Raw genomic sequence first — 26,704 nt, 5'->3', positions numbered from 1 at the left:
ACTAATTTGACCAAATACTTATAGTTTAGTAAATTAGTTTATCAGTTTAAAACTTATAGATTATAAGCTTATTAATGAACCACTAATTTATTAACTAAAATATACTAATATTGTCAAACACACTAATATATTATATATTATTATGTTGATCACACTAGTTTATAAATTAATTAAATAAACCAGTGGTTAACTTATTTAATTTATCAATGATTATTGTTTCATAAAAAAATATTTAAGTTGGTTAAATATATCATATAAAATTAATATATATATTATTTTTTTTATAAAAAATTGAATATAAATATTAAAAATTATTATAAACTATTATTATTTAATATATAAAATAAATTTTAAATCGTTTATGAGTTAATATTATATTTTATTTTGACAAAAAATTCTATAAAGGAAAGATATTATTTAACGAAATTAACTGCATAACTCGGAGTTGAATAATGGGTATTGGTAGTACACGTGTATCTGAAATTTCTCGTCTTTTGTTACTAATTTTCCCCACATATAAAAGTATCACAGTCCTCGATTCTCGTGTTGGCAGATCCAATAAAAGCACCAAGCCGACACTTTTCTCTCTCTTCTTCTTCTTCTTCCTTATTTTTTTCTGTCATTTTCTCTTCACTCTTCTATCTTTTCACTTCTTCCCCTTTTTTCTCCCTTACCAAACACTTTCTCTCACTCTACAAAGAAAGCTGAGCTGGTTGTGGGTGTTATGGTTGCTTCACACTCTCACTCCTCCACTCTCCGCTGGTGAGAGATCACACATCATGCGCATTTCCCTTCCAACTCTTGATGTCTCAACCTTCAACCTTCAAACTCTCCTCAACTCTCCTAACTCATTCTTATTTCCACGCTTCTAACTCCACTCCTCCACACCATATTACAGTTCAGTTATTGCCCTTTTAACTTTTTGGATCATCCATTCCATGCACAACCTCAAACTTTCTTCATAGAGGTGAGAAACCTCCTACTACACCCTTTCTTAGACATGGAAATATAAATATATACACACACGCACACGTATGACACAACCTCTGCTTTTGTTCTTATTTTCTAAAACTTTTTGTTTACAATAAAATGAGTTTTTATATCTTGTCTGGTTTGTTCTCTCAGTGAGAGAGGGGGAACATAATTTTTCTCGTGATTTTCTGCTGCATGCGAATTTTTTGTCGGCTGATATGCTTTAGGACTTATGTTTTGTCATGTTTGTATAAACAGAAAACTGTGATGGATTTATGTTTTATGGAATGTACGAATTTGTATATTGTGATTGTAAGTTTCTGGCTGAACACTAGGCGAGTACATATCGAGGTTACTAATATTATTTCCATGGTGATTAAGTTATATACTCTGCAGTGACGTTGATATACTCTCGCAATTTAATTTAATTTGTTTTGGGAATAATCTTGATATACAGTGTGTCTCTGTGGAGATCCTAAATCTATTCATAAAAGTAATTAAAAATATATTGATTATTTTGTACTGAATTTTATACTTAATTTTTGTTGGCTGGGACCTTGTTCTGTTTAAAGATGAACTTATCCTTCAATGTTAGACTTACAGTAGCACACTTTCTTTTCTACTGGCCTTGACTTGGTGTAGGTTCCTCCCTGCTAAAGCTTTTAGTATTATGGATCAAAAAACGTGGCTTTGGAGAAAAAAATCCTCGGAAAAGACAATTATAGCAGCTGACAACACGGATCTCACTTCAAAAGAAAATGAGGAGGTGATTTAAATTTTTGAGCATTAATTATTTGTTTTGTTCAATACCATGATTAAGCTGGCTTCTTGTAAGTTGCAATCTTGTCTTGTCTTCCTCCTATTTACGAGTATTAAGTCAGTACTTCATTAATTAACCTTGTCTTCTTATTAATAATAATGATAATCTAGTTTTTTTTTTTACTGTGCGTTTTGTTCTGAAATATTATGATTATAAAATTGGCAATATAATTCTGGTGTATCTATTCATCAGACTTTGAGGACTATCTAAACTTTAGTTTTTGTGTTTCTTTTTGGTACACAAGGAAAAGTAAACAAAGGTAAAATAAGAAGAAAGAAGTCTACTTTAGTTGTATACTAAGTCATAACCTAGAGAAGCTATTATATTTGGAGGAGAATCCCAACCACAATCCCAGCAGGCTCTGTGGGACGCCCAATTTGCTAACAAATCTGCAAAATTATTTATATCCCGTGAAATATGGATCAACATGCACTGCCAACCTCTTTGCAACTAGCTGTGAATATCAGGGAGAATATCTTTATAATGATGAATCTGTATCACCATGTCCTCATTCCACACATGAAGGATATGAAACACCTCCCAGGAATTTGTTGCACAAACCACACAATAGTATCCTTTTACCCAAAAGTTCATTATCCCAGCTTTAATAGCTAAAAGTTCTGCTAGAATATGATCACCAGGCCTCATCATACTGGAAAATCCAAACAGCCATCTACCAGTAATTGAACCATAGCTTCACAAAGGCAATTTCCACGAGTGTTTACTCAAGATTGAATTATGGATAAAATAATCAGCTTCAGATAATTTGACCATCCTTAGGAAATACGGAAGGGCCATTTACCCCGAGAGAAAATGAAAGTTATTTCTCTAACGCAAAGCCCACCACATAACTGCAGGGACTAAAGAAAAATCACTAAAGGAGAGGATATGGATAATCCACGAATTGACATTATTTGTTGTAACTTTTAAGGATATTTATTGCCTGATCTAAGCCAAAGTTCTTTTGTATGAGGGCAGTCATGCAACGGTTAAAGAATGTCTTCAATAGGTCAGGACATCTGGGACAGCCAACAGAGATAGCTAAGTTACATTGAAACCTTTTATCATTAGTAGGAAGGGGCAAATAAAGGACCCGCCAGAAAAAGAAACAAAATTTTGAAATATGCCATAACCTCTACCAAATTGGATTTGAATAATTTTGTATTTCTGGCATAACCGCAAATAGGCTGATGCTGATGAATATATGTCAGAAGCATGTCCATTGGAGGCTAAAAGATAGGTTCTTTGAGGATTAATTGTTATGTTAACGTTGACAACAATTTGGATAGTAGAGTTAGGAGGCAAAGTATAAACTCCACTGAAGTCCAATTTCTTTCCTTCCAAATATCAGCAATGTGAGCAAAACGGACTTGGTGAGCTAACGGGCCCATCCCTGTCCAGTCATCAAAGAACAAAGCGGAGGTCCCAGACCCCAGTTTAGGAATGAATCCCTGGCGCAGATAACAAACAGCCTTTAGAATATTCAGCCAAATATAAGTAAGTATAAAGAATAGAAGTCTAGCCTATTTTTCACAACGACAAGAGATATGACAAAATAGTAATAATAATATATAAGTAAGTATAAACTTTATCTTATTAACCCAGTTTTATAGAGTTGAGTTAGGTTTAAATTATGTTATCTTAAGATGGTAGTAGAGCATTTAGGTGTCTATTCTAATGATAATTGTTGGACTTATTGTATCACTCTTTGTTATGATGCCCTCTATTCTTAAGGACGTCCAATGTCCTTGCCATGATGGAGTGTATTGGAGATCTCATATCAACTATAGATATGATTATCACTTTGATCCAAGGCTTATCCTCCAAATTAATAAGTTGCAGAATGAGTTTTCCCAGAAGAGAAATACTGACCAAGAGGGATTCTCTCATCCCTTAGCCATCATGAATTTTTTGCTCAATGGTCACCTTCCAACAAACTAAATTCCAACAGCGATGTACACTGTCTTTATACCAGAGGAAGTTTCTGCAAATTTTTTGCATTATTTATTGATATAAATGGTAGTTTGTCTTATTTTAGGTTCAGGCACTTGTAGCTGATAAAGATGAATTAGAGAAGGACTTGAAAAGATTAAATAACAAGCTTGATTCAGCACTTTCTGACTGTAATGCAAAAAATGAGCTGGTGAAGAAACAAACAAAAGTTGCACAAGAAGCAATGGCAGGTAGCATTTTAATATCTGTGTGTGTATTCAGTTTCATTACCTTGAAATGTGGGACATGAAAAGCAGATAAATAGCCGCTATTTAAATTGTTTTTAGTGTTATTTTATGAATCACTGATAAATTCTTGCTTTTAAAGGTTTGAAGAAGGCAGAAGCTGAAGTGTTGTCTATGAAGCAAGATCTGGATGAGGCTTTGCAGCAGCGTATAGTTTATGAAGAGAGAGTAGCTCATTTGGATGGAGCTCTCAAGGAATGTATGCAGCAGTTACGATTTGTTCGAGAAGAACAAGAGCAAAGGATTCATGATGCTGTGATGAAGGCTTCAAAAGAATTTGAAAAGGAGCGCATGGTTTTGGAGGAGCAATTATCTGAGACAAGTAAAAGGCTTGCAAAAGCTGAGGTTGATAATTCTCATCTTAATAAATCCATATTTGCAAGAGAAAATTTGATTCAAGATCTGAGAAGACAGTTGACTCAAGCTGAGGAAGATCATGGTGCACTCATGAGTAGATTAGAGTCCATGGAGAAAGATAATACCTCTCTGACATATGAGGTTCGTGTGCTTGAGAAGGAACTTGAGATCCGGAATGAGGAGAGGGAGTTTAGTCGTCGGACAGCTGAGGTTTCTCATAAGCAGCAATTAGAGAGTACCAAAAAAATTGCCAAGTTAGAATTAGAATGTCAGAGGCTGCGCCTTCTGGTCCGGAAACGGTTACCAGGTCCTGCTGCCCTGGCAAAAATGAAAAATGAAGTTGAAATGTTGGGACGGGATTCATTTGAAATAAGGAGGAGCAAATTGAGCACAAACAGTTTACTGGTTGAATCTTCAGTTGACACTTCTCCTGAGACTCCCATTACAAAAATCAATACTTTGACAGAGCAGTTATGTGCTGTGGAAGAAGAAAACAAGGTTTTAAAAGAATCCCTAAATAGAAAATTGAATGAGCTTCAATTCTCGAGAGTAATGCTTACTCGAACAGCTTCCAAACTTTTGCATCTTGAGTCGCAGATTGAAGATTTACATAAAGGGCATTTAAGTGTGGAACATCATATAAGTAACGTTGCATCACACGAGTTCTCTTTTGCATCATTGTCTGATGCTGGCAGTGATGACAAGACTAGCTGTGCGGAGTCCTGGGCTTCTGCATTGATTTCAGAATTGGATCACTTTAGAAGTGAAAAGAAAAAGGAACCGTTGTCATGCAAAAGTGTTGGAGCTTCAGACATAAATCTTATGGATGACTTTGTTGAAATGGAAAAATTAGCAGTTGTCTCTGTTGAAAAAGCCTCTCAAAGTCCATCTGCTTCTTTGAAAGCTGTTACTGAGATCAATAGCATCTCAGAGACTGGTACAAAGGAGAGCACTCCTGAAGAAGGTAAGGAGATCATTCCAGTGCCTGATCACATTTTGTCCCAGACAACCGAGACCACCCCGGAAGTAGTAGATATGGAGATCATTCCAATGTCTGATCACATTTCAGACCTCTCAAAGTCAAAGAACACTTGCTCCAGTGACATATTTAAGGGCACTCTTCCTGGTTGGCTTCAGGATGTAGTAAAAACGATCCTGGAACAAAACCATGTTACTCACAAAGGCCCTGATGATATACTTCATGATATCAGAGTGGCTTTGAGGCATGTGAATGATTTCGATCTGTTTGACTTTGATTCAAGCAGAGGCTCAGTTCATATTGACACACAGAATCCTCCCCAATGTATTCATTGCATCTCATGTTCAGATAGTTCTTTAGTGGTTAATCCATCCGCCGGTGAAAATATTGCTGACATCTTGTCAATAAAGAGAATCGAACCACTTTCTCAGGAAGATCTGAGTAAATCAATTGGAAAGATAATTGAAATTGTTGAAAGAATCCTGCCAGCCGTGGATTATGATAGTTCAGATCCCTTGCAGAAAGGAGGCAGGGATATCTTTTCCTACAAGAATCTAGGAATGCCAACTGGCTACATGGTCCGTGTTTTCCAGTGGAAAACATCTGAACTCAGTAAAGTCATAGAGGAATTTCTACATGTGTGTTATGATTTACTCAGTGGCAAGACCGATTATGGAAATTTTGCGATAGGACTAACAACAGCACTGGATTGGATTATGAACCACTGCTTTTCACTTCAGGATGTTTCTAGTATGAGGGATGCTATCAAGAAACAATTTGATTGGGATGAGACACGGAGTGATGGTGAAATAGAGAATGAGCTGACAATTCATTTGGCAGAGAAAGAGCGGTTGCAACTTCCTAGAGAAAACTTGTCATCTTTGCCTCAAGTAACTACTTCATGTGGTCATGATCTTCAGAATGGAGAGATATATTATAATGAGAAAGAATTTACAGATATTAAAGATAAATTAATCAGTGCTGAATCTCAAAAGGAAGTCTTGGAAAGGAAGCTTCAATCAGCTACTGATAGGATTGAATCCTTAATGAATCAAATCCAGGAATCAGAGAAAACTATCGACAGCTTGAGATTGGAGATACAATCCTTTAAAGAATCCAACGGACAACTTGAGAATGAAATAAAAAATCAGAAACTGATAAATTCAAATCTTGATGAACAGCATACAGAAGCAGAATTAAAAGCGGCTCACAACAAGGTTTTTTCTTTAGAATTGGAACTGGAGAATAAGAACAGCAATTGTGAAGAATTAGAGGCCAAGTGTCTTGAATTGCAGCTCCAGCTTGAAAGGTATGAATCACCCTCGTATTTGTTTCTGTTCAATATGCTTTCTGAACATATGGTTTTTAATTTATAATTGTTTATTTTCACATGTCAAATTAATGTTCTCAGCATGTCAAAGGAGTGCTCAAAACATGATATTATTGACAAAGATAAGCCACTGCGTAATGTAAGTTCATCTCATCCCAGTCCTTTTTCTTGTTGATTCATAGTCAGACTACTGGTTCCTGTGTAATTTTTAAGAATATTTGATCAAGAGGAGCCATGATTCCTATAAGAACAATGTTAGCACTTCTAGTATTTGGAGTAACAAGACTTTAACTTGCCTTTCAAATTAACACTAAAAATACCAATTTGGAGCACGTAAGCATTAAGCAATATATCCAATGACAGTCTTAATTGAATTTTCCCATCTATGATACCAAGTCTTATCATAAACAGGATCTTCATACTTTCTGTATCATGAGTAGTGTACTCCTCTGCAATAAGATGCAAGAAACTGCTATAGTGATACAATACAACACCTTGCCATGTCTCTTTTCAAAACATAATTATGGCTGAGTGATATGGTCTGAATATAGTAAAAACCAGCCTTATTCTACTATAATTTGTGTGTCCCTCTAGACTTCATTCTAGAGTTAATCATCATATAATTTTCTGTAGATTAGGCAGCTTCAGTGGCTGGCTCCATATTTAAATAAGGTAATATGTCTTCGAGATCTATATGCTCTTTTTGGAGCAAGTAATGTAGACCTAGGAAAAACATCCTCTCAATATTTTTTCTAGTTAAGTGAAGTAGTGATTTTAATAACTAGGTCAATTTCTTTATGAAAACATCAAAGTAGAGTTCTTTATCATTACAAGTTGTCCAAAGAAACGAAAATGAATCTCTAATGACGTGTTTGGTGTTTGCAGAGTATCAATCAGAATGATAGGAAAAAATTGGAATAAAAAAGGAACTATCTACCATGGAATATGACTGTGTAGCAATAAGTTTTAATTTAACTACACTTAGTCCTAATTTGCGTAAACTTTTCCATAGGCAGTAAGGTGAAGAAATAGGGAGGTAAAATGAATCAAATTCTTCTCCTATGGATTAAAACCTTAAAATCAAGTTCTTCGTTTTCTGAAGATAGAATAAGAAAGCTAACAGAAAAATGATGGTGCACAAGTTCAAGTTTAATTTATGAGAGAAATTTCATTCATTTACATCTTTTTGCTTCTCCTAATACTGTTTGTTGAAAGCTTTATCCAAGGTGGGTCTTATTCTGTGTATTATGAATTATATTACCTGTGCGAATTCAGTCATGTTATGCTTGTGTTGGTATTGAGTTGAGGAGTGCGCATGAATCTCACAGGATTGGGAGATAACAGCTGCTTCAGAAAAGTTGGCAGAGTGTCAAGAAACTATCCTTAATCTTGGAAAACAGTTGAAAGCAATGGCTGCACCAAAGGATGCATCCCTTTTTGACAGTGTTGTTGCCACCCAATTTAATACAGTTACCAATAATACCGCCACCACCATAAGCACCAGAGCTAATGTAGATCCAAGTCCTACTAATCCAAAGGTCATAAAAGTGAAAACTCGTTCTCTACTTGATCAGATGCTAGCTGATGATTCTAAAGCCCAGATTCCCAAAGCAAGTGATGGCAACTCCAACCTCATAATTCCTGGCGTTATAGAGCCCCTAGAAAAGATTTTAGTTTTGAACGGTGTTAAAGGCCATGAAGACAGAAATACGGATAATTCTTTGGCCATTGTACCTGCTAAGAAACCAGGAAGTGGAAGTTTGTGGAGGAAGTTATTGAGGAGAAAGAAGAGAAGTGCCAGCATGAAAACATCCTTCTAGTAGAACACATGAAATGTTGATACATGATAGATTGTAGTGTTGTTCAGTACTGTACTCTGCCATAATAAGAAAATTTATATTTCGTTTTCATATTTTATTGAAGGGAGTTGATTGCTGTTTTTGTGTGTTTTGCTTTTTAATACACGCATGAAAACTGACAACCTTGAAGTTGTTCTTGCTGTGAGAGGCACCCACCACACAAGTTGCTACTGTATTGTGAGAATTCCCTTTAAATGACAGTTACAAGTTTTATGACATTGTACTTAATTGTGTCCTTACTGTAAATTGATTATCAGGGAAACAGGTTCGTCTGTAATTCTTCTATTTTCCTTTTTGACCTGCATCAATTCAACGTAAAAAAGAATTTTCACTCATAAAATATTAATATAAATTATCATTAAAGAAGAAGTTAATATGTAGAATACAAAGTCAAAATTGACACCGTTAGAGTTTAATTCTTTGGAAGAAACAATAATTAAGGTTTTCTTACTTTTGGATAAAGCGGAGAACGTCTGAGAACCCCAAAAAAAGACGCACCCCCTGCTTATGTTTTTCTAACTTCAGTAATCATCTTGGAATTGGTTTTCTAATATCTGCAGTGAGCATTGATGTTATGGGATTAACATGTTGAAAAAGGTCACGCCTGTTCTAGTTGAAAATGTTTCTTTTGGATGTTTTCAAAATTGTTTTAGTTGGAAGAAGTCAAGATTATTACATTGTGTTAACTGTTTCAAAAGGCTATTTTGTGATCACAGCAAGAATTCATGTATGCCTTGGATTTCAATATGAGAAATTAAAAGAGGAAGAAAAATACTAAGAATCCTATAAATGGATCACGAACTAACTATAAGATAATATGAAACAAATTTTAATCTAAAATTTTAGAAATTATGTATTTAGTATCTGTTCCTTTTCAGTTATATATCAGAGAACTTGCCAAAACGATGTGGAACTTGAATTCAGATTTAACTGCTGAGGTCGTGGAACTTACGTGAGAAGAGCATATCCGTAAGATTTGAAGATTTGATGGATCTATTTGTCGTTCTTCTGCTATCCACATAACCCAGGAGTTTTGTTCCACTTTTGTTTCTCTAACACGCTTTGATGGCGCCTCAATCGGAGACCTTGCTTTCTTATATAACCTAAACTACTCTTCTCTTCCTCACATTAACTCAAACAAGATTAACACATGGAAAACGTTCGAGTCATCTCCACCACCACAATCAAAGCAACCGTTCCCAATAACGCTAACTCACCTCATACAGTAGATTTAACTCCCTGGGATCTCCAATTCCTCCCTACTGAAACCATCCAAAAAGGCCTTCTTTTTCGCAACGTAAAAAATACACCATTCCAAATCCACCACCTCCAACACTCCCTTTCCTCCACTCTAGCATTCTTTCCACCCCTCGCAGGTCGTCTCGCCATACTCCGACATCATCACAGCATTGTCTCATCCCACATCCTATGCAACAACGCCGGAGCACTCTTTGTCCACGCCGTTGCACCCAACACCACTGTTGCACACATCCTTCAACCAAAATACGTTCCTCTCATTGTTTCCTCCTTCTTTTCAATCAACGGAGTTAAAAACTACGAGGGCACGTCGCAGCCATTGCTGGCAGTGCAAGTGACGGAGCTAGTTGACGGCATCTTCATCGCCCTAACAGTAAACCACGTCGTTGCTGACGGCAAGTCATTGTGGCATTTCGTGAATTCCTGGGCTGAAATCTCACGTGGCTCCCTTCATATATCCAAACTTCCTTCTCTCCGCCGTTACTTCCCCGATGGCATTGACCACCCCATACACTTTCCCTTCACAGAGGAAGAAGAAAACCAACACTCCCCAAACCTCAAACCACAAGCTCCACGTGAGAGGGTATTCCATTTCACGAAGGAAAAAATTGCCGAACTCAAATCAAAAGCTAATGCAGAGGCCGACACAGACAAAATATCTTCTCTGCAAGCGCTTCTAACTCTTCTTTGGCGCGCTGTGACACGTTGCAAGCGGGTGGAGCCGCAAGAAAACGTGCATTATGTGTTGTTCATTGGCGTTTGGTCGAGGATGGTTCCAGCACTGGCAGAGGGTTATTTTGGAAACTCAGTTATAGCCACTATTGTGACCATGAAATGTGGGGAACTATTGGAGGGTGGGCTTGGAAAGGGGGCTTTAGAGATGAACAAGATGATTTCTTTGCAGTCTGGTGAGAAGGTAAAGAAGCAGTATGAATCTTGGGTGAGAAGGCCAAGGCTTTTAACGTTGCCGAGTGGCGTGGGTGGTAGTAATTACTTGATCACTAGCAGTTCTCCAAGGTTTAAGATATTAGATAACGATTTTGGTTGGGGAAAGGCCGAAGCAGTTCGCATTGGAGGTGGGCAACATAAACGTAACGGCATGATTACTGTGTTCGGCGGAGCTGAAGAAGGGTCCATTGACATTGTAGCCACCCTTCCTTATTTCATTCATGAGGCCATGGGAAATGACGCAGAGTTCATGGATGTTGTGTCCCACTAATTAATGGCAGAGCAAAACCTTGGTTCAGTTCACTCCATGTAGCATGATTACTTGTTCTTTTTTTACCACTTTATTATTTATTCAGTCCACACAGGATAATTTACTAAACTAGGGCAATTTCTTTACATTTGATTTTATTAAATTATGTATATATTTTAAAAAATTATTCATATAGATCAATTGTGCCTAAATATCACGACTTACCAAGAACTTATATTATTTAAATATGATTTTATTTGTGTTTAAGTGAACAACACATTGCATGAATACAAATCAATCTACTTTTGCTTATGCAATGAAATCAATAAAATTGTTAAGATATTATGACTTCAGCCAAAAGGTGCATAACTTCATTGTAAGTTAATTTGTAAAATATTTAATGTTACATACTTTATTTAGAAAATACTTATTTTTTCTAAAATTATATTAAATAATATTCATATTTTTTTTCTAATTTTTAAAATATGATTCTAAGTAAATGATATGTCAATTTTTCATTTATCATATTTATTTTCTGTATTTTCTCAAAATTATTGTATTGAATACAATTTAAAAAAAAAAACTATTTAAATAAAAATATTTATAAGAAAATCATTTTTAAAAAATAAAGCATAAGAGGTGCATATTTCTTTATTAATAATATAATAAATAAATGTTATTTATTAAAAATATATAATTAAATGTTTATTTAAAAATCACAAGAAATATGCTATATTTTACTAAAAAAAGGAAAATTTATTTTAAAACTAAAAAAAATAAATTTTATTTTATATGTTATATAACTACTATGGTTAATGGTTCAATAGTAAGTCACTTGTAGTCCTTGTGGCTTTTACTTCCTGCATCCTCTCAATTTCTTTGTGAACCCCAAAAATTTTCAAAATGATTATTTTACTTTCTTAAAATATGGCTTCTGGAATTTTTTTGGAAGATATGTTTCGGAATTTACTAAATAAGGTGTTCAGAATAAACTTTCACTGATAGAATTTCTAGAATTAAATTTTGGAAATTATATTTTTGGAGTGCATAAAATACATTTTGGAAAAGGCTTTTTAGAATAAGATTTTTGGAATAAACTTTTCAAAAAATATATAATACTTCCTGAGTATTCCGAAATACTTCTACATGAAATATGTTCCGGTCCGAAATACATAAAATATGTTTCAAGAAAAACATTTCAGAATGAGTTTTTATTTTATTTTTGGCATTTTTCTTCTTCGCACCATCCTCTCTCTTTTTCTTTCTTTGCAATGATAACAGTGACAGCAACAATCAACGGTGGAGGGTGTTTGAATTGATTATGAAAGTATAGTTAGTAATTATAAACGTGTAGAAAACAACAGTCAACTGCTTGAGGAGGTGAATTTTGAAGTGATTTGGAGACAAGGTAAATAAAAAGCAAAGTGACTTAATTTAATGAAAAGATATTAAATTTAAGTAGAAAATTTATTAATCTAGGTGATTAATTTGATTGAATTAAGAAAAATCGGTAGGTTATTTTTTTCGGTAAGGCTAAATGTTTTCTTAATATATTTTTAAACATAAACATTTTTTTGTTAGAAAAAAAATTGAAAAATGAAAATGAATTATTCCTTAAAAATAAATATTTAAATAAAAAATTATTTATTAATTACAATAATAATGTCAAAAAAGTAAAAAGAAATTATAGTAGACAAATAAATAGAGGTAAAATAGTCATTTATACACAATACCCATTATCCAGTAAATACATTATTAAACTCTTTTCTCAAATAATAAATTTACTCTAACAAGCAGACAATAAGGCAAATTTGAGAGAATTTGAAGATAAATTTTTTTGTTGTTGGAGGTAAATGAGGGTAGATTTGGAATTAAATTATTTTAATCTGTCACGTTAATCAAATCCTGCACTAATTCTCAGAAACTTTACTTCCAAATTCATTATCAATTACTTCCAAATTCACTCAAATAAACAACAAAAAATTTTATCTTCAAATCCTCTCCCTCAATTACTCTCCTCCAAATCCTTTCAAGTGAACAAAGCCTAAGAGTGAGGTGAAAAAAACTAAAAGTCAGAAATAGGCAATTGCAATCATATTTAATAGTGGTCTCCGCCATATTTACATTTTGAATGATAAGTTGCTTTCTACATGAAAATGAAAATGAAAATGATGTGTGGATCTAATATTCTATTCAATAATATTTTAATCGTTTTAAATAGTTTAAATAATTTATTATATTAAATTATCTGTTCATGTTCAACTATGATATAGTATGTTTTATTTGTAAGTAAGAATTATTTGGATAAATAATAACATTCCAAAAATAACTTTCATTATTAAGTAAATATTTATTAAATGGTAATAGAAATTGTTTCGTTAACAATTAAAATATGATATTTATATTGTCTATACCTAGAAGAAGAAAAGTAAAGCAAATAAATATGATATTATTATTATTATATACTATTAATTACTATTTTGGTTTTCAAATTGTAATATTAGAAGCAAAGTAATATTACATAAAAAAATGAAATTTGGAGTTTTCTATGTTAAGAAGTGGATTTTTAAAGTGGGGTTTGCATATTACATGTGGAACCTGATTTGGATACCATGTTTTGATACCATATATGAAGGTGAATTTTTAAGTTTAACTCAACTCTGCAAAATTATAAGATAAAGTTTGCATCTAGCTTATATATTATAATTTGGTCTTATTTTTAGACAATGTGAAACTTCTAACAATATGATAAAACTGAATATTTAAAAATGACGATTTTTTTCTTTTATATTTTTTGTACGGATTAATGAAACAATTCAATTAACTCACCAATATTTTTTTTTCAATATTCCTTTCATTATAATGTAATAAAATATTAGTAATATAATAATTCTTAAAATAATTATTATTATAAATACTAGTAAAAATACATGTATTTATTTTTTTATGATAATAAAGAAGTAACAAATTTAATTATAAAAGTAAATCTAAACGATTTTTGTAATTTTTGTAGATATTTTTTTAATTATAAATAGTTATTTTAGTTTAAAAATTGGTTAAATTTAGAAAATGGTAAAAAATATGAAATTAAAAATTGTCAATTAAAGGTAAAACCATCTAAGTATAGTTACTTATTAAAAGATATAATTAAAAAATAAATATCTATAGAAAATGATGAATCTCCTCTGTATAATTGTATACAGGCATAGATAATAATAAAGGTAAACAATAACTAAATATTTACAAATATAATTAATTGTATATTTTAAAATAATTATATATAAATATTTTATTATATTTATGAATTTTTAATATAATGAATTATAATATATCTTTTCTCAAATGGTCATATAATTATATTATAAATTCTCTTCGTTTCTCCTAATCTTAATTACTTTAATATATTAATACTAAAATATATTATAATATATTAAGAATTCATCAAAAAATACAATAATTTCATAATTTAATATATTAATAATATTTTAATGAATTTGATTTTACATTTTAACATAAAGTAATATATATGTTAAAATTTTAGTAAACAAATTATATTTTATTATAAAGTAAAATAGGTTATAAAATATATTTTGGATATTGTAAAATAAATACTGTCCATAAAAGCTATTTTTAATCTCAAATTTTTTAAATACAACTGTGTCATCCCAAATATATAATAATCACAATCATATAATTTAGACGTACACTGTAAGACCCATGAAAAATATTTATAATAGTAAATTTTAGTATTTTATTAATAATAATAATTTTAATGGATAGAAAAATGTAAATTTTGGATATAAAATTATAGTAATTTTAGAAGGAGAGGTTCAAATTTTTGGTAACTTATTTAGTAAATTTTTTTTTAAATTGAATAGTAAAAAGTAAATAGTAAATAGTAAAAAGTAAATAGTAAATAGTAAAAAGTGAATAGTAAAAATAAATTTTCAGCATTTGGATTCCTTAGCATGGAAGAAAGTAGTAGATAGAAATTAGGATCAGATTTGGTGAGAAAATGATTGAAATATTATTTTTAAATAATATTAAAATAATAAATAATATTAAAATATTAATGAATAGTAAATTTTTTTTTTACTATAAATAGCCATGGGAGGGAAGGTTATTCTGCACCAAGAGAAGAGAAATCAAGTGAGAGCTTGAGAAATAGAGAAGAAAGAGTTAGGGAGAAATTTTTAGTTGCAAGAAGAGTAGAGGTTCTGAAGGGTTTCGGGGAAACAAATTCGGAGCAGGAGATTAAGTCTGGAATAGAGGTAGGGGAGCTAACCTTTCTATGTTTATTTTTTTATGATTTAATAGTTCTATGCTTTTATATTATGATTTAGTATTATTTTATTACTATTCATATATTGAAATTCTGTGTGAATATTGTTAATGTTTACTGTATGTTTATCTATGTTGAAATTCGGTATAAATATTATATGATGTTGTTTTGAATCTGTAAATAAGAAATTTGTTAAAAACTAATTGAGGAACACTTTGGCTAAGGAAAGACTTGGTACTTAAGTTGTCCATTGTGACGCACCTCTCTTTCCTGGAAGTCTACTCGACAAGTTTTTAACTTAAATCCTATTGAACAGATTGAGTACTGTTAAATTATTATGCAATATATTGAGTTTGTGTGATTTATGCGATGATTGTATTTTATTATATTGCATTTGAATTTATGCATCTGAACATGTTATGAGTATTATGGGGAGATTTTGTAGGGGTATAATGTGAGTTGAGGAAAATGAGTATGGCATGAGTCTCGTGGAGAGATTCAGTAATATTATGGTATTTGTGTATATGTTGATGTTGAGGGTCCCGTAGTTGGAGGTTATCCTGATACTCTAATAATCATCTAGTCTCAAGTAGAGAGGGATGAATTATGTGGTGAGAGGAGCAGGAGGTCCTGGTCTATGTGCCGGTTTTGGACATAGTGAGGGGATTAACCTTGTGAATGGTATGAAGTATTTTGAAAGTGTATTTGTAAAAAGAAGTAGAAGTCATTACAAGTGCATAACCTCCCGTGACCGCTCATCAACGTATCATCCGGATGAGTGTCTATTGGGTATTTTGGTGTCTATTGGGTATTGTGAGACGAGTATCTAATAGGAATTGTGGTATGAGGGTGTCGAACATAATTATTATATGATGTTTATATCGAGGTAATTATACATGTTTTATAAATGATTTGTTGCATGTTAGCTCACCCTTACTTGTGTGTGCATGTGAATGCGATGATCGTATAATGCGTGATGTTATACGGGAGCAGATGAAGGAATGTCGTCTGATCCAGTGCCAATGAAGAGAGAGACAGAAGAATAAGTTAGAAGAATTCGAATTATATTTATGAGTTCATAGTTGAAATTTGAGTTTAAAACATGTGTAGACATATATTAACTATGAATTTATAAGTGTGAGATTACGGGATATTACCGTAAATGTAATGTTACAATATATAAATTATGAATTATCCAGCGTGAGATATTGGGATGTTACATACACATTCTAATAAAGAGAACATTCAGAGTAAAATAGTAGTTCACTAGCTGATATTACAGTCATCCATAAAAGGACAAAACTTAAAACTTAAACAGTTTAGAGTACTTCAAAATAACATCAACTTAAATTTAGAAATCCTAAAAATACTATACTGCATCATCAGCATCCTCCAACTCTTGCTCCAAGGGAACCTCCTCAACAACATCTGCTCCCATCCAAGTGGATGATCATCGCAAAGGAAAACATACACAAGCAGCACACAACAAAAAAAGCAAGGGCGAGCTAGATAACCAAGCAGTAATCATATAGTTCAATAAATAAATATCATCCTGCTTAGATACATATAAAGAACAATCAAGGCATACCACTTTAAACCATAACTCAAACACTCACACGACTCATCTGGATTGGTATAACTGTCGAACTATTGGTCGTCTTTGCACTTGCATAGTTCAGCTGACACTCCCTAACACTATGCAAGGTAAATTCCCCATCTGTCTATGTCTAAACTCTAAGACTATAGACGAGAACCTCCCTCTACTCTCACCACTTACACTGCTCTCCTCTATTTGAGCATGAACAGTGCTTCGAGTGTAGGGATATACATACCAGTTCAAAGCTCCATACAGTTATACAGAACAACCACAACACCCCACACATCACTTTCAATCATCTCACCTGAGATATCCACTTCATACTCAATTACATCATTGTAGTTCACATTCATATGCTTTACAACCACTCAACAACACCATACATACATCCTGGCAGTCAAACAACATCAATCAATCCAAACAGAAGAAGAAAAATGAATGAGATCCCCTTCATGCACCAGTTTACGTTCATATATTTATATATATATATATATATATACATATATATATATATATATATATATATATATATATATATATATATATATATATATATATATATATATATAAAATACCCTTATATATCATGGATTTTAAGTTTTAAGGTTAAGGGTATTTTAATAATTTTCATTCTCAAAACTTAAAAAAAAAATAAAGAAACCCCCCAAACCCTTATTCACCTCTCTCATTCCTCTCAATCCTTTCTCTTTCATCTCTCTCACTCCAACCTTTTCTCTGTCATCCCTGCGGTAGCCCCAATTGAAAAAATCAGAAACACTTGCCTTTAAAAAATTTGCCTTTGTAAAGAGTTGAGTCAGTGACATATTCATCTTCAGGCAAATGTTCATTCAAGATCTTTTCAATTTCACCATCTTCACTAACCTCTCTAATTTCATCATCTGCATATGTTGAATCATCATCTTTAAAAAAAACCCTTCAGGCCAATTACCAATTCTTTCGGATGTCACTATGCTTGTGAAAATTAGATAAAATTATATACGACAAAAATTATAAAATAAAAACTCATTATAAAGTCATTTTTTGTAAGAAATTGTTTAACAACGAGTGTTTATGATTTTTTTCCAGGCCAATTACCAATTCCTTTGATTTGATGTCATTATGTTTGTGAAAATTAGATAAAATTAGATAAGACAAAAATTATAAAATAAAAACTCATTATAAAATCATTTTTTGTAAGAAATTGTTTAACAGCGAGTATTTCTGATTTTTTTTCCAGGTCAATTACCAATTCCTTTATGCTGGTGAAAATTGGATAAAATTAGATAAGACAAAAATTATAAGATGAAAACTCATTATAAAATCATTTTTTTGTAAGATTGTTTAACGACAAGTGTTTTTGATTTTTTTCAATTGAGGCTACAGTAGGGATGACAGAGAAAAGATTGGAGTGAGAAAGAGGAAAGAGAAAGGGTTTAGAGGAATCAGAGAGGTGAGTAAGGGTTTGGGGGGTTTCTTTTTTTTTTTTTTAGTTTTGAGAATGAAAATTATTAAAATACCCTTAACCTTAAAACTTAGAATCCATGATATATAAGGATATTTTTGTCTACTAAAATCCGGTACACATTGCTAAAATGTACCAACTGAAAAACAAGCGTACGCGCGTTAGTAAACCCCTATATATATATATATATATATATATATATATATATATATATATATATATATATATATATATATATATATATTGTTATCATATATATCATGGTTCTTATTTGATAAACTACTTGTCTAATTTTCATCATAGTAGAGATCTTACTTTCCCTCAATTGGTCACCGGAGAGGGTTCAAATGTCTGAACGCATCAGACTCACCTTCGACGCTAGCACATGTGACTAGTCACAACGTACTGGACCAAGCCAGGGCTGCTCTATGATCAGGGATGTGCCAACTCAGGTTTTTAAGTCCCCTCTATCCTACCAACAAAGAAAGGCTTTTAACAAGTTATGATTTAATTATCTAAGTTATTAAAATTGTCCTACAGTGTTCTAGACATCAAATAACCAATTATATATATATATATATATATATATATATATATATATATATCACCCTTCCCTTCACAGTAACCTTAAACAGTACCTGCCCATATACATGCTATCACAGAGCCCTTACTCCAAACTCTCCAACCAGAACAATTTCAACCAGAACAATTTCAACCAAAACAATTTCAACCAAAACAGGTTAATTTCAACAGAAACACTTACAAACATAATTGCCACATGTATCAGTTCAACACCAAAGCATAAATTATTTAAGCACAATTCCACAGTCTCAGTTATAATTATCCAATAAAAATTTAACATCTTAGAACAACTTCACAAGAACACACCAGTTCAACATTCAACCTGCATATATTTGTATAAAATAAATTTATACAAAAATAATTAGCTCCCCTTACCTGAAAACTTCACAGTTTACTTGACAGGGATGATCTAAATAGTGCTCCTCACAACAAAATTCAAAGACACCCTATAAATCACCCAATGGTTGAAGTAGAACACTTCTAGTGGCATGCATTCAGTAAAATAGCAATGCCCTAAGTGCTATAAACGGTGGAGAAAAGGAGAAAGTGACTTAACGGTTGGAACAAGAACCCGTTCGGTCCGTTACGGAGCCCTTGACGCGGTTTGACCACCACCTATTCAAAAATTGAACGGTTCAACAGGTGGTATTTTAGAGAGAAGGCAGAGCAATATTTAGAATATGAAGAGAGAAGGTAAAGTTGGCAGAGTGAAAAGCTGACTTAGGAGAAAGACTCCTGCTACGGTAATGTGCCTTTGATATGATGAGTCTGACTCTCCCACATGAGGTCCAAAGGCCCCTTTATTAATTGTACAGACCCTTACAACAACCATTTAAAAAGCAACTTATAAAGAGTTGTATAAAAATTTTATTTTTAACCTCAAAATTTGTAAATACAAGCTTTTTAAATTATATTTATTAAAATTAATATATTTTTTATTCTCAAATTATTTTAAAAATTAAATTTTCAGCTTAAACTATTTTACCGGTTTTTATTTTATAAAAATTATATAAAATATCTTGGTTTATTTTATGCAAGCAAAAAGTAATAGAAGTAATAGACTTATAATTAAACATCTTGGTTTATTTAATGCAAGCAAAAAAGTCAAGTCTTCTTTACTAGATTATAATTTTTTTGGTCCTTTGACCTTCCAAATTCCAAATGCATGGCTCCACTCCACTCCTAAAGTGAAGTGTGGATAATGGGAGCAAGTATAGATATTAGGTACCCAAAAAAGTACGAAGCAGCTATCTGCATAGGTACAAAGGCAGGCATGGATATTTTTTTCAAACATGGGGGTAGAGACGAGTATACTGCTCTTGACGTTAATCACTTAAATATTCATAAGACATGAATGGTCAATACCTCATATAATGAAGTAAGTTCAGAATGCCAGAATCAATCTAACTCGAAATACATATATTATATGAACCTAGTACACAGGAAATAGAGAACTGCAACCTGGGTTGGAGAAAAAATAAGCAAAAACACCTTGGCTTCATAAGCATTGGACATACAAATAGAAGGGTTTTCCCAGAACCAGTTGGTGCACGCAAAACATTCACAACCCTATCACAAATAATAGAAGAAATACAGCAGTTTAAAACAATATACAGTTAATCAACAATAGTTATTAATTGTATAAGCGTATGTGATGAAGATAGAGAGAGGTACTTGGAATCTGGCGATATCGGCGCCAAACTTCTTTCTGAATGCCAAAAACGAAGAGTCATTAACATTGGAGATGGAACAAACAAATGATTTAGGACTTTAAAACAGACTACAGCTCGAGTCCCAAACTCTAGATGGAAAACCCCAAACTGCAATGAAACCCTTATTCTAATTGTGCAATCAAACTCTTATTCTAATTGAAAGGGAGAAACAGAAAGTTTCGTGAATTCGGGTAGATATTATCTTAGAACACCTTTCGTGCACGGTTCTGTAGGAGACTACGGTGGCGACGACGAAGTGGAGGCGACACGTTGAAGGCGTGGAGAGCGTGGAGGCTTGCCGTCGACGACGTGGAGGCTTCCGACGAGAGTGTGCGCCAAAATCACGCCTGGAAGTTTAGGACGACAATGAACTTTCGAAATTAAAAGAAGAGTGAGTTTGCCGATAGTTGTTTTAATATCTGTCTTAATATCTTCTTTGTTTGATATTTTATATTTTGTTCATTTGGGAGAGAGCGATTAAATAAATCTAAGAGAATTTGAAGGTAAATTTTTTATTATTTATTTTAGTGGATTTTGAAGTAAGTGAGTGTGGATTTAAAAGTAAATTTTTTTAATATATCAATCAATCAAATCATACACTAATGGACTCTTAAATTTTACTTTCAAATCTGTTCTCACTTGCCTCCAAATCTAGTTAAATAAAAAACAAAATAATTTACGTTGAAATCCTCTTAAAACCTATTATAATAACTTATTATTGAATCTCTTTCTTGCACTAGTATATTTATGAATTTTTAATATGATAAATTATAATATATCTTTTCTCGTATGGTCATATAATTATATTATAAATTCTCTTCGTTTTTCCTAATCTTAATTATTTTAATATATTAATACTAAAATATATTAATATATTAAGAATTCATCAAAAAAATACAATAATTTCATAATTTAATATATTCATAATATTTTAATGACTTTTTCTTTTTACATTTTAATATAAAGTAATATATATGTTAAAATTTTAGTAAGCAAATTATATCTTATTATAAAGTAAAATAGGTTATAAAATATATTTTGGATATTGTAAAATAAAATTAGAGCTATTTTTAATCTCAAAATTTTTAAATACAACCATTTAAAAAGCAACTTATAAAGAATTGTATAAAAAATTTATTTTTAACCTCAAAATTTGTAAATACAAGCTTTTAGAAATTATATTTATTAAAATTAATATATTTTTCATTCTCAAATTATTTTAAAAAGTAAATTTCCAGCTTAGTTAAATTATGTTATTTTACCCGTTTGTATTTTATAAAAATTATATAAAATATCTTTTCGTAACAAAAGTCACATTTATCTATTGATAAGGTATTTCATATTTCTATATAATAAAGTATAAGGTTCAAATAATATATAATTTGATTTAAAAATTAAATATAGTTTTTTAAAAAAATTAAAAATATATATTTAATCTATTAAATAATTATTAGAAAAATATTAATAAAAATGATTTTTTAATTATTTTAATAATATAATAATATATATTAATATTTTAAGTTAAAAGTAAGAAAAAATCTGATTAAAATATTAATATTTTAAGCGGTTTGTCCTTTATGATGGCACTGGGTGTTAAATATGGAGCACCGGATTAAGATAATCTGAGTAGGTTGAGACACAAAGCTTTCAAAAGATCAAAACAATCTTAAAATTATGGAAGCCGTGGAAGTCATCACCACCACCACAATCAAGGCACCCACTCATAGTATCCATAACTCACCTCGTAAAATCCATTTAACTCCATTTGATCTTCCGTTTCTCACCGTTGAATCCATCCAAAAAGGTCTTCTTTTTGGCAGCCCAAAAGACACAGCATTCCAAATAAATAATCTTCAACGTTCACTTTCCTCCACCCTTGCCTTCTTTCCTCCCATCACTGGTCGTCTCGTCATACTCCAACATCACGACAACATTGTCTCAACCCACATCCTTTGCAACAACGCCGGAGTCCTCTTTGTCCACGCCGTTGCACCCAACACCACTGTCGCTCACATCCTTCAACCCAAATACAACCCTCCCATCATTCGCTCCTTCTTTCCACTCAACGGCGTTAAAAACTACAAGGGCACTTCACAGCCATTGCTGGCAGTGCAGGTGACGGAGCTAGTTGACGGCATCTTCATCGCCCTAACAATCAACCATGTCGTTGCTGACGGCAACTCGCTGTGGCATTTCGTGAATTCCTGGGCTGAAATCTCACGTGGCTCCCTTAAAATATCCAAACTCCCTTCTCTCCACCGTTACTTTCCCGATGGCATTGAACACCCCATGCGCTTTCCCTTCACAGAGGAGGAAGAAATCCAACACTCCCCAAACCTCAAACAACAAATTCCGCCTGAGAGGGTCTTCCATTTCGGGAAGGAAAAAATCGCGGAACTGAAAAGAAAAGCCAACGCAGAAGCCAACACAGACAAGATATCTTCTCTGCAAGCGCTTTTAACTCTACTTTGGCGCTGTGTGATTCGTTGCCGACACGTAGAGCCTGAAGAAGAGATAAGTTACGTGCTTGCGATTGGCGTTGGGCCCAGGATGGTTCCACCATTGGCAGAGGGTTATTTTGGAAACTCAGTGATGTTTGGTGTTGTGACCATGAAAGCCGGGGAACTATTGGAGGGTGGTCTTGGGAAGGGTGCTCTGGACATGAACAAGATGATTGCTTTGCACTCTCATGAGAGGTTAAAGAACCACTATGAGTCTTGGGTGAGAACTCCGAGGCTGCTTAAATTGTTTGGTGGTTCACTGGCCACTAGCAGTTCTCCGAGGTTCGACTTTTACGGTAACGATTTTGGGTGGGGAAAGCCCGTGGCGGTAAGAAGTGGTGGTGCAAATAAGGGTTGCGGAAAGATTAGTGTGTATGCAGGCGCTGAAGAAGGTTCTATCGACATTGAAGTGTGCCTTCCTTTTGAGATTTTGGAGGCAATGGAAAATGACCCCGACTTCATGGATGCCGTTTTCAGCTAGCTATTCTAGCTACAACACAAGATCTTACAAGTCCAATTTCTGTCAGATCCATGATTGTTAGTAGCATAAGCAATCCAGAAAAGATCTTTGAGGAGTTGGTTAATTAGAAATTATTTTGAATCGATAACTTGTTCTTATAAGAAGTTTTATCTCTCCTAGTAGTTTAAGCTTTTCTTTTCTTAAACGAATGGTTAAAAGGAGATATTGTCGATGTAGGGTGGGATATATGAAGATTTATCTGGATTGTTTGGATTACTCCAAATGTTTTTCCAATAGAAAATTAATTTTTATTGAAATGATAGGTATAATTCTAACTCTAATTTTAGAATTATCATTCAAATATTTAAATCCCTGCCTTCAACTCATCCTCAATTGGTTTTATATATTATTTTCAACATCTATAAATATTATTCATTATTTTGATTTGAATATATAACATGATATTTATTTAATTTATTTTTAACAATAGTAAAAAAATAAAATTTAATTATCCGTGCGTCCACAGGTACAAAGACTAGTTAATAACATTTATGATAATTTTGATGCTGTTTTGGAAAGCATAGATTGTATGAAAGGTAATAATATGTTAATCATGAGATGAAGTATGAAGTTGTGTTGTACATTATGTTCTTTGAATAAGAATGAGTGTGTTTTGTTGATATGATTAGATTAAATTATGATATTTTAACAATTTTTTGATAATATATTATTATTATATTGTTTCATATATTTGAAACGAATTAATTATAAACTACTATGTGAGTGATTTTTGATTAGATATACATATATTTTGATGGTTTTTAACAATAGATTATTTATCCGTATATTTGAAATTGACAACAAACTATCACATAGGCCGTTTGAAATGTCGGGTTTTTACTGTTTTTGTGTTGAATATTGTTTGAGTGACATGTGGTTAGTAGCCTCGGTTTGGACATTTTAGGCTTTGTTGCTTCCGAAAATGAATTTAAAAGATGGATATAAATTGTACAAAAATCTTATTTCTCGTTAAGTTTGAGAATCTCTCATCTAAGTAGTGAGTGCAGTGTGAATGAATTCTACAATTTATTTTTATTATCATACTTCTATGCATGTTTTATATTTTTAATCACGGGTTGATTTTAAGCCCACACATTGCAAGCCGGTGACAATGAGGAAGGAGTGAGAGACGCAGTTTGTGAATGAATTAATAAATAATAAATTTTAGTTAGTTAATAAACTCTAATACAATTAAACATTAAATACTTTACAGAAAAGAATACTTATCTCTCGCAAGATTATATTAAATAACATTACATTTTATTTACATTTAATATCTTAATGAAATGATACTCATTTCCTTTTTAAGTGACAATGCTTTTTAAGGTGAACTGCAGAAGCTAAAAGCAAAATGTGTATAATAGTAACATTTGAAGGTGACTTATATATGGACTAGTGGAAAATCTAAAGTAGCCAATTGCAACCACATTCAATAGTGGTCCATTCCATAATGAGTCGGTATGATTTACTTCGCCATATTTATTAAGAAGGACCACAAAAATTTAATACTCTTTTCGTCACCACACATTTTGAATGATAAGTTGCTTTCTGTACCAAAATAATATGTGTAGATCTCAAAGTCTGCAATCGTACTATGTTTAAATAATTTACATTAATTTATTTTAATTGATAAAACTCTTAAACTTATTTTAAACCATTTATTATTTTACATTTTTTATTTAACTTAAATTATGATAGATAGTAAATTTTATTTAGATAGTCTGCAAGAAAAGTGCATTGGTTTTACAAAAATTTAGCTCTTTCTAATTAATTATTAAAATGTTAATTCTTGGAACTTTTTCAAATAATCAAAGAAACATAAAATTGATGAAAGAAGAAGAAGAAATGTACATACGAATTTTATATTGATTTGAGTCAACCTGAATTTATGTTTAATTTTTTTTCAAATAATTTGAGCTTAAAATATTTTTACAATAATTAAAGAGTTAACAAAATTATAATTACAACTTAATAATTCTAGACTCTAAGATATCAAGAACATGATACACTTATCAAGAATCAAATTCTAGATACAATTTTTCATACAATTGCATCAAGATTATCACCTACAAGGAATAGAATTTAAAGAATGAAAAAATATAGAAAATAAATGAAATAAATATACCTAGAATATACGTTATACATCAGTCCTATGTCCTATGTCAAGCAAAAATCTTCATAATCAAATTCATCTTAATAGCTTCTTGATGAATTTGATAAAAAGCCAACTATTTTTCAAGAACTCAAGAATTTATCTTTTTTATAGAATTAACTCTTAGATATAAAAATTTTGTATTTTTAGAATGAGAAAAAAAACTTATTTTTAAAGGAACAACAACTTACTAATGTTATTAATTTATTATAGAAATAATATAATTGAGATTTGAATTATGTAATTTGATTATGTTTTAATAAGTTATATAAATATGTTATCGAATATAGTTCAGATAATAATTATGTATTTTTTTAAAATATATTCTTAGATTCTTTTCACGCCAAAAATGCTACTAATTGATTATAATGTAATTAATTTGAATATTCTAAAAGGATTCATGCTTAACTTATTACCTATTCTAAAAGGAAGAACGCATCTTGGCATCCACTAAATAAATATTTTCTTCAAAACATAAAGTATAATCATAGATCTTTCCCATTCAATTATGTTATGATTTTGTGCGCAAGTATACTTAATGTGAATATATGATATGAATTAAATATATTTTTAACTTTTTAAAATAAAAATTGAAATTAGTCATTTTTTAAAATTTTAAATTAATTTAAATTTTATATTTAGAATTGTGTAAATTTAATTTTTTAATTAAATTTTGTTAAATTTATTTATAAATAATTAATATTGAAGTGAAATAAAATATTAAATTGAATCAAAATTAAAAAAACGATTTTCTAATTTTATTAAAAATTAAGTAACCAAAAATATATTTAATCTAATGTGATATTTCTCTTTACCATAGGTTTATAAATGCTATTTTCACACTTTGAAATTTGTAAATTTACAAAAAAATTGTGAATTATTTATTA

At 31.6% G+C, this 26,704-nt stretch overlaps 3 protein-coding genes and 1 long non-coding RNA gene across 6 annotated transcripts; 3 read left to right on the top strand and 1 right to left on the bottom strand.

Annotated features, from left to right (window-relative positions):
• The first annotated feature begins 566 nt into the window (after positions 1 to 566).
• On the top strand, positions 567 to 8,777 carry LOC124841399 (filament-like plant protein 7). Of its 2 annotated transcripts, XM_047317663.2 has the most exons (6): positions 567 to 967; positions 1,615 to 1,738; positions 3,831 to 3,975; positions 4,112 to 6,674; positions 6,777 to 6,834; positions 8,024 to 8,777. In XM_047317663.2, the coding sequence occupies exons 2-6, from the start codon at positions 1,643 to 1,645 to the stop codon at positions 8,513 to 8,515; spliced, it is 3,354 nt and encodes a 1,117-aa protein (XP_047173619.2). In that variant the 5' UTR covers positions 567 to 967; positions 1,615 to 1,642; the 3' UTR covers positions 8,516 to 8,777. The 2 variants fall into 2 exon arrangements, with proteins under 2 accessions (XP_047173619.2, XP_087960806.1); XM_088104680.1 differs by lacking the exon at positions 567 to 967 and having other exon boundaries at positions 1,613 to 1,738; positions 3,816 to 3,975.
• An 814-nt stretch (positions 8,778 to 9,591) lies between these two features.
• Positions 9,592 to 11,106, top strand: LOC124841401 (uncharacterized). The gene has a single exon (XM_047317665.2). The coding sequence runs from the start codon at positions 9,705 to 9,707 to the stop codon at positions 11,028 to 11,030; it is 1,326 nt and encodes a 441-aa protein (XP_047173621.1). The 5' UTR covers positions 9,592 to 9,704; the 3' UTR covers positions 11,031 to 11,106.
• A 9,140-nt stretch (positions 11,107 to 20,246) lies between these two features.
• LOC148206763 (uncharacterized) lies at positions 20,247 to 21,040 on the bottom strand. 2 transcript variants are annotated; one of them, XR_015786415.1, is made up of 3 exons: positions 20,857 to 21,040; positions 20,607 to 20,640; positions 20,247 to 20,501 (listed from the first exon to the last, which is right to left on the bottom strand). It is a non-coding gene; the product is annotated as an uncharacterized LOC148206763 (long non-coding RNA). The 2 variants fall into 2 exon arrangements; XR_015786411.1 differs by having other exon boundaries at positions 20,607 to 21,040.
• A 1,220-nt stretch (positions 21,041 to 22,260) lies between these two features.
• LOC124841402 (HXXXD-type acyl-transferase family protein) lies at positions 22,261 to 23,922 on the top strand. Its single transcript, XM_047317667.2, has one exon. The coding sequence runs from the start codon at positions 22,319 to 22,321 to the stop codon at positions 23,624 to 23,626; it is 1,308 nt and encodes a 435-aa protein (XP_047173623.2). The 5' UTR covers positions 22,261 to 22,318; the 3' UTR covers positions 23,627 to 23,922.
• The last annotated feature ends 2,782 nt before the right edge of the window (positions 23,923 to 26,704 follow it).

This window comes from Vigna umbellata, chromosome 1 (genome assembly GCF_029865625.1).
Source record: "Vigna umbellata cultivar VRB3 chromosome 1, Vumbellata_1.0, whole genome shotgun sequence".
NCBI lineage: Eukaryota > Viridiplantae > Streptophyta > Magnoliopsida > Fabales > Fabaceae > Vigna > Vigna umbellata.
This window is presented reverse-complemented; position numbering and strand designations above follow the sequence as displayed.

What these genes read in the sequence shown, in the direction of transcription:
- LOC124841399 (XM_047317663.2), top strand. Translation starts at nt 1,643, where the DNA reads ATGGATCAAAAAACGTGGCTTTGGAGAAAAAAATCCTCGGAAAAGACA. An exon ending in TGCACAAGAAGCAATGGCAG is followed by an intron (nt 3,976 to 4,111) that starts GTAGCATTTTAA and finishes TTGCTTTTAAAG; the next exon opens with GTTTGAAGAAGGCAGAAGCT. An exon ending in AAGATAAGCCACTGCGTAAT is followed by an intron (nt 6,835 to 8,023) that starts GTAAGTTCATCT and finishes TGAATCTCACAG; the next exon opens with GATTGGGAGATAACAGCTGC.
- LOC124841401 (XM_047317665.2), top strand. Translation starts at nt 9,705, where the DNA reads ATGGAAAACGTTCGAGTCATCTCCACCACCACAATCAAAGCAACCGTT.
- LOC124841402 (XM_047317667.2), top strand. Translation starts at nt 22,319, where the DNA reads ATGGAAGCCGTGGAAGTCATCACCACCACCACAATCAAGGCACCCACT.